This window comes from Micropterus salmoides, unplaced genomic scaffold (assembly GCF_014851395.1).
Source record: "Micropterus salmoides isolate LMB-PRFRI ecotype aquatic unplaced genomic scaffold, ASM1485139v1 Ms_hic_scaffold_22, whole genome shotgun sequence".
NCBI lineage: Eukaryota > Metazoa > Chordata > Actinopteri > Centrarchiformes > Centrarchidae > Micropterus > Micropterus salmoides.
The window spans coordinates 12,056,318-12,064,392 of NW_024041373.1; the positions used below are offsets into that span (position 1 = coordinate 12,056,318).

The 8,075-nt window shown below is 39.8% G+C and overlaps 1 protein-coding gene across 26 annotated transcripts in view; it reads right to left on the bottom strand.

Annotated features, from left to right (window-relative positions):
- LOC119917204 (neurexin-1a) overlaps positions 1–7,622 on the bottom strand; it is a 252,869-nt gene extending 245,247 nt beyond the window's left edge. For 16 of the 26 annotated variants that reach the window (XM_038737402.1, XM_038737391.1, XM_038737387.1 and 13 more), the window contains exons 1-2: positions 7,440–7,621; positions 4,528–5,877 (exon numbers count right to left, since the gene is read on the bottom strand). In XM_038737402.1, the coding sequence (XP_038593330.1) occupies positions 4,528–5,239 (712 nt within the window). In that variant the 5' untranslated portion in view covers positions 5,240–5,877; positions 7,440–7,621. Of the gene's footprint in view, positions 1–4,527; positions 5,878–7,121; positions 7,292–7,439 lie in introns of those variants that run through there. The other 10 variants (XM_038737403.1, XM_038737393.1, XM_038737389.1 and 7 more) reach the window with 4 other exon arrangements.
- Positions 7,623–8,075: the final 453 nt, after the last annotated feature.

Genomic DNA, 8,075 nt, shown 5'->3' on the forward strand with positions numbered 1-8,075 from the left:
TTTTTATTTTTGTTTTGTTTTTTACAGGCACACAAGCAGAATAGATACACCAAGGCCAAACATCCCTATTTTGCATTTGAACTGTTCTCTCTCCATCCTTTATTCATCTAAGCATATTTTGGCAATTTCAGGAGCCCCGTGTGTTTTATACCTCTGCACTCTAGCTATCTTGCTAGATCAAAAACTGAATTGATCAATATTTTTCTATTAACAATGGATCAAATGACTATGTGTAATGTCAGATGGGCTGCTTGTAGTGAAAAACCCACAGAGAATTATCACCGGACTCTGCAGTTCCATTCAGCTCAGGGCTTTATAGCATCTTTCACGTCGTTGTTTTGGTTTTAAGGCCTGCAGCGTTAATGTCTTAGTTCAGTGACATCGCTTTCATCAACATTGCAGGGGCGCAGCTATCAAAATTTTTTGATAAACCACCTGCCCAGCATCCAACAGCTGACAGCATTAGAAACAAGCTGGTGAACAGAGTGAAGCATTTAGCAGCTAAGAAGTTGGTGAAGACCAAACCAGAGCTACAAGAAGAGTGAAGAGTGAATATTTGTAAATACAGCTCCAACTTAATGCTAATGCTACCTCGTGCCTGCTGGAGCTGTAATTAGGCGAATGTTTGCTTACAAGTTCACCTTAATAACTATGATAAGTATGATAAGGTTGTATAAATAAAGTTATCAGTGTTGTGTTAACATGTTGATACTCTGCCCCAAGCAGGCCAAAAACTAATACTGCTTTTAATCTGAAAAGATCCACTATAACCATCACTACTAGACATGTCAGACCAATTAGTTAACTATGGTAAAACAAAAGCTGATGATGTAATGCACTGCACAACTCCCAAACCTCAGAAAAAACCTTTTAAACTCATTGTTCTACTCATGAATAGATGTGGTTGGTGTGAGAGAACAATGTAACTCTAAGTGAGTGTCTTCTTGTATGATTTGTATGATTCCATCAAGCAGGAGCATGAATGAGAGAGGGGTTTCAGTCCCAAACTGTGGCCGAATGTGATGACGTCAGCAGATATCTCATGTTTCTGTTGTGTAATCTTGTGGCTCTAATACCTAACCTGTAGTTTCTCTTCCATTGTTTGACGTGTAATTCCGGCAAGAGCAGATGAACAAATATAGACCTTCAGGATAAGTTTAAAATGCTGTTTTCTTTCTGAGTGTTTAGTCACCCACCATCTTGAACCTCCATTCAGGACAACTCCTAAATGTGTAAGAAGTGACTCCTTTGTCACTGTCACTGCAGCACAGTTGAAATTAGGGTGAATGGTGTAATATTCTGGGTTTCACTTTTTTGTCTTTATAGTTGTTGTTTTTTTTATAGATAAAATCACGCTTACTTTATTCACAAACATATGTGTTGTTTACCAACATGTTTAGGAATCACAATGAGTCCATGTGTGCATACAGACACACTACATGGACAGTGATTAGACCATATTTTTAGGGATTATTTTGTTTGTTATTATACAGTAGCTTTCATCTTCATGACCATAATGGATCTCATCACCATGGTATATTCCTTTTTTTTCCGTGGACCTTTTTTAAACAACTCCTCATCTATCATGCAGCACAGGGGGCTATATCTTTTACATCATTCATCTTAACACTGCAATAACATAACCAATTAGTTCTTTCGTGGCCATAAAACTATTATTAATTAACATTAATAGCCACCCTGGTGTGAAAATTATGATCTTTTCCTATTTTTTCTTAATTTCTTGATTAATGAGACACTCAAGCACACACAAGAAACAGACATATGTGAGCAAATCCTAGCTTTTAAAGTAACTTTGAATGACTTTCCTTGGTCAAGAGTTTCCTAATCTGCATATCAACATCTTGGTCTGTTGTGTTCCTTGTTTGGTTTATTAGGATTATGTCTCTGCTTGTTTTGTTTATTAATTTGTTTATTTGGTTTTAGATCTGTGTCTTAGTTTGTTTACCTATTTAATTATGGTCTGTACCTGCCTGTTCCTAGGTTATTTTAGTACTGTCTGTGTTGGGTGATTTTCTTGCGATTGCTCAGTTCTGCTTTTGATTTTGGTCTTTGGTAGTTATCAGTTTGTTCCGTGTTTCTGTATCTTGTTCTGTTTCCTGTTCTAGTTTGTAGTCATCAGAGTTAGATGTCTGTGTTTCTTTTACAGCTTGTATCCTGTCCTCCTGATTTATCTTACCTGTTTGTTCCCTCCCTGCTTGTTAGCCTAGTATATATTGCCTGCTGTTTCTATCAGTCTTGCTGGATCATTATAACGTCTTGGATCATCATCGTTTATTTGCTTATATGCTTAATTTCCAGAATGTTTATTAGAAATGTAATTTTCTCAACAAAATATATGGCTTTAATGCACAACCTCCTCTGTAAAAAACAATAAAACATAATCATCTGGATAATAACCTGTTGCTTATGCATTCTGTGTTAAGAATCAATAGCAATCCATTGCTTCAGTTTCCTAACTACAAGCGGATAATAGCTTTCCTGAGATGGACCTTTTGCACATGACGGAAAAACATGGCTGCCAAAGAATTAACGGGAGTACAATATGATTTACAATATAAGAGTCTTCTAAAGAGGCTGAGGTTTGGATTTCCACTCTTCCATACTGGATGAAGCACTACCTTTTCTCCACATCAGAGAAAAGAAAAAAATTCAAGTGTGCTCTTGTACATTCTAATGAACTCTTAAATCTAGTGGCAGGAAAAATAGCAAGTGCAATCAACAAATGTAATATATCATCTCTTCTTCAAATACCAAATGCAAAGTAACCTCTCACAGGGAACCCACTTACAGGTTGTTAAGTATTATAAAATCAGTGCCCAGTGTAAAGAGAGGTTTGTTAGATAGATTTTGTCAAATCAACTTTTAACAGACAAACTTTTTATGTACTTTTTTAAATAAAAATCCAAAATGGAACATAGCCAATTTGTGCATAAATGGCAATATTACAGAAAACAACTTGTGGTTGTTGACTGCAGAGAGTCTGCAGCAGAGCAAGAAAGAGAACAAGAATACCATTTGGGTGGCATGTCCAAGTATATTTACTCCCACAGTTAATTTTTGATCTAGATTTATTCAAGGCGCTTTGGCAATACAGCCTGCTATTTCTCACTGATGTGCAATCGTTTAAATAAACAAATACTTAATGCTGCCCAACACTGAAAGCCTGTTAGTGAAGTACAGTAGCATCATTCATTCTGTCAGTGCATGAGGTTGGTAAAAGACCCTGTGCTCCCTCCTGTTGTGTTAACACCATCAACAAAACTGAACATAGCCTGCACAGTATGTAGAGGACATTTTACTGTAATTAGTGGCATTTCATATTTGCCTTAATGATTACTGGCACTCAGATAGGAATATCCTATGCTGCCGTCGTACAACTCTGTCCTAATGAGCTTATTGTTAATAAAAGATGCATGTGCTTGAATAAATATAAATGAGCACATGAAATGTAAATATATGGCCTATGTATGTCAGCCTATATGTTAAAATGAGCCTCTAAGTCCATCAGTATTTGAACAAACTCAAATAATAAATACACACAGGCACACCCCTCCCCCATCAACACTCGTCCTGATCAACAAACCTGCTCATCCCCACCCCAGCGGTAAACTGCCAGCCTGTGGGAAGCTGTGTTCTGAATACCCTGAAAACTGATACATTCTGATCACAAACAATACCAAGGATGAGAACTAAAAGAGACTCTGACATTATCATTACAATATTATGTGACTTAAAACCTCAAAGAACCCCATGTTCTCTTTGTGTATTGATTAGCTGGGTCTCTCGCTCTTTTCTTCTCCCGCATTGCACAGCTGAGACATTTTTACACTGCTTTTTTATCTGTTCGAATTATTTAACAAATTAGGACCATGGTTTTGAGGGAAGTCGTGGCTCAGTCCTGCTACAGTTTGATTAATTTATAGCAATTGAAATGATAATGATAGATCATAATTGTGTGTGCTTAATGGCAAGCTTAATGTTATCAACGTTATCAACTGGCAACTGATTCAAAAACCTCACCCAGTTCATTTTTGGGTTTTCTTCTGTTGCCAACTACACGAATCTATTGGGCATTTTTTGTATTGTATGAAGTCAATGACCTCATTCATGTTTACTCCATCTGACTTGACGATGTTTACTCCTGCTCTTGCTTTTGAGGTAAGCCATCGGAGATGATGTTTCATAGGTCAACCAATCCCCATGGTCCTGTTTGATAAGAATGGAAGACACCTTTGGGGATGGAGAACACCTGCATGTTTTGCTAATGAGGTCTTGTAGGAGATTCGTTCATTACAAACAACTGTATTGCAGATCAATGGCCCACATCATGAGGCTTAGACTAACATATAGCTTTTCCCAAATAGAGGAGGAGAATGCATTACTTGAGGACTGATGTTATTTACTTGAATTTGTTTAAATCAGTCCATGTTGTGGCTGAATGTAGTACAGGCTACGAAGGACTTGTTGTCCTGACTGTATGGTCTATACTGAATCCAGATGTCTTACCTTCACTGCAATCCTTTCCTTGGAACCCCGTCTGAGTACAGTCACATGTTGGTTCACCGTTAATCAAACTGCAGACTCCTCCATTTAAGCACATGTTGGCTGTACCGCAGAGGTCCTTCAAGACCCCTTCGCTGTTGACCATTAGAGACTCAGTGTTGTTGACCTTTATGTCTGTTATCCATCCATTGAAAGGCAGCTGATCCTTGACCGCAGCTGATGTCAGTCGTAACGCCACAGATCGTAACTCCGGTGGTATTCCACCAACAAACAAATGGCTGAAAACAGTCATATCCCGTCTTTTTGACTTCACCTCCACCCATTTCGTCTCACGGTCCACCATTAGGGTTGTGTTCTTAAAGTTTCTCCTTATCGTGACTGCGTGCCATTGGCTGTCATTGACTGCTGTGTCAGACACGACGGTTGCAGGCTCGGCACAGAAGATCGAGAAACGAAGGCTGAGTTTACCATTCAGTATGAGAAGTTCTAAAAAGTCACAAAATCCCTCATCATCAAAGTAAACTAGCAGCCCGTGGGAACTCTTTGTTTTCATGTTAAAGCTCATTTCACTTTCGCAACATGCATTCCACACTGGAAATCTAGCCCATTGACCCTCAGCACCTGTAAATTCCAGACAATTGCCTATTTCTACAAAGCAACAAATGAGCAGCCCAACCCATATGATATGGGCACCATATGGCTTTTGTAAAACCATCGTGTGATCACAAATTCTTTGGAGGTGGATAGGGACTTATTGGGCTGACTTTATTTATAAGAGCCTTTGCTTAAGCAAGGAATATGTTGAGTTGACTGTGAGAGAGTAGACTGGCATATAACTGACTGTCTACATAGATATACAAGAGTGAACTGCTGCATTGTAAGACAAAAGATGAAAGGTTGTAATATATTTGCATAGCATTAAGCTAGGCCAACACTTATTTCCTGGAGCAAAAACCATTACCTCGCACTGTCCAGGCCACTGGCCAAACCTCTCACTGCTCAAGCCAAAATAGTTTGAACTGTTTAAAGGTCCTCACTGCCATGGCTATTTAGAGCAAAGTGACAGGGATTCAAATATCCATTGGGCACACTCAGTATAATTTATGTAATTATGGAACCGTCCCTTCTGGTGCCAGTTAGAGTGTGCACAGTTTCACTTGAGTTGAAATAGCAGCTTTAATCTTCATGTTCATGCCAACATTCTTTGGCGGGTAACTGGGAGCCTTGCTTGGGGCTTTTCACCCTGCATCCTCTGTAGCAATGAGAAAAAATGCCATATGGAGCAACGCTGGCTGATAAGCTCAGCAATAGAAGCCGTCTGTCTGTCAAGGCAGTCCTCGGTCCCAAAGCTCTCTGCAAAAGAAAAGCAAATTTAATACAGCATCAGCGTTTTCACCAGATCCATTTCCAAATCCACTTTGGCCAAAGCCTTAATCAAAAGTCGGAGTTAATACTATGATTAAGGCAGAAGCGCAGCCAATCGGGCACTTATATCCAGGGAGGCCTTTGTTACAACAAACACAAGCCGTATTAGATTAATATCACCGGGGCTTTCCAGGAAGCATACAGCAACATCACTGAATGCACGCATTACTTCATGTGGCCAAATAGGTCTACTCTGTCGGAAACATCTTTTAACGTGTAGTCCTTCGAAGATTAAAAACAACGCTCACATATTCATGCAATAGCTGCAAGGAAAAAAAACATCAGTATAAATAATGGTGTAGCTTACAGCCTGCATCGTTATATTCGCACGTCTACAAACAATTCCTAAAGACAGTCTCAGTCACACCAAAGTAAAAAAAAGAAGAAGAAGAAGAAGAAGAAAAGGAATTTACAATCCTCATCTTTTAGGCATATGACTTTGTCTTACACTCTTTACAAGTTCTGCAACCGTGAATGACCATTATCAGAAACATTCCGATATACTGTAGTAGGCTATTCACTGGCCTGCCCTCTCTTGAAGACCTAACATGAGGGAAAAGTGCGTCATTTGTTTCACAATGGTTGGTTTGTGTAAGATGAACCAGTCGGGCTGTCACTAGGTCTCGTTCAGACTCCCAAAATGTGTTCTTAATATCCAGCCTAACTCGTCACTATTTTTTTTCCACTCGGACTGTAACAGGCGGATTCTGCCTTTTTCCTTCAAAACGCCAACCGAGTAAAATATTGAAATAAAAAGACTGCCAGCTGCTTTGAAAAATCGCCGCAATTAGTTTGCATTTCAAAGGAGAAAAAATGTACCCGCTGCACTGGTTGTAGATTTACTTAGGTACCGCACTTTAAAAAATCATCATCTCTATAAACAGCAGAAGTGATGAATACCAGTGACGTATTTAAATGATCGTCGTGCATTAACTAAAATGTGAGATAAACCTCACTGGAATTTAGCGTTTCATAGGCTACATTTTGCCAAAAGCGGACATCATCTCATCAATAATATGCCTCATAGCCTACTTTAACATCTTTCCCTGGATGACACCTCTAAAGGACGCACACTGTGATTACATAGTTTTTTATGCCGACATCTGCGGCATTTTTTGCATTCGCTCACAACTGTGAAATCCCTCTAAAAGAAGACGTGCCGTTATTATTACCTTTGCGCGTGCACCTTCACTTCTACGGGACCCTAAATAGTTGGCACAAGAGAAAAATACGATTTCTTGCAAAGCACCGCGGACTGGGCTTCTGTAAACCACGACCGTTCCATATTTTCGGTCTGTTTGAGAGCCTGTACCTCAAATCCACTCTGGCAAAACCTCCACATCAAGATCCGCTTTCAAGTGAATCACAGCATCAGCGAGAGAGAGAGAGAGAGAGAGAGAGAGAGAGAGAGAGAGAGAGAGAGAGAGACACGTCCACTTTCACTCTAACTCCACTAAAAACCTTGTATGCTGTAATGGTAAAAACATTACCTTAAATATTACGTGCTTCAAGTTTCTTTCCCGATTAAGGAAAAAAACACAACTAAAGAGAAAATGATACCCCCGGATGGACTCGGTGTGGAGCGTGGGGCCAAAATCCAGTTATCCTTGTGGAAGAGAAGGTGCAATCTGGTCTCCCTGTTGAGCTTATCCAGCGACTGTCAGGAGCCACAGACTGAGCGTATCACGTGTCTCTCAGTGATGTCTAGCTGGGAGGGGCTGGATGCAGTGCCTTGGACAGCGCCTCTGCCTCCATACGCATCCATCCACGGACATTTATGGCATAGGCAACTTTGGAGATAAGGGTTGTAAAACTGCTGTGCCTGATTAATTGATCGCACTAAAGACACCAAAACACAGGGAAGCGGTCAGATAGGGTTTAGGTAGCCTACACTAGAAGCATGGGCTAGTGTCTTTACAGCAAAGGACAACCACTTCTTTTACAATATATTATGTTACAAATCGATTCTGTTGAATTACTGCAACCGACCAGGCCCACATACCAACAGAAAGAAAATGAAAAAAGCCAAGCAGGGGTTCTCAGTTGAGGGTTTAGGCTGTTATGAGATCCAGCTGAATGATTAAATACTCAAGGTGTGTTTAATGCCCTTTTTTTAAGTAGTGCTT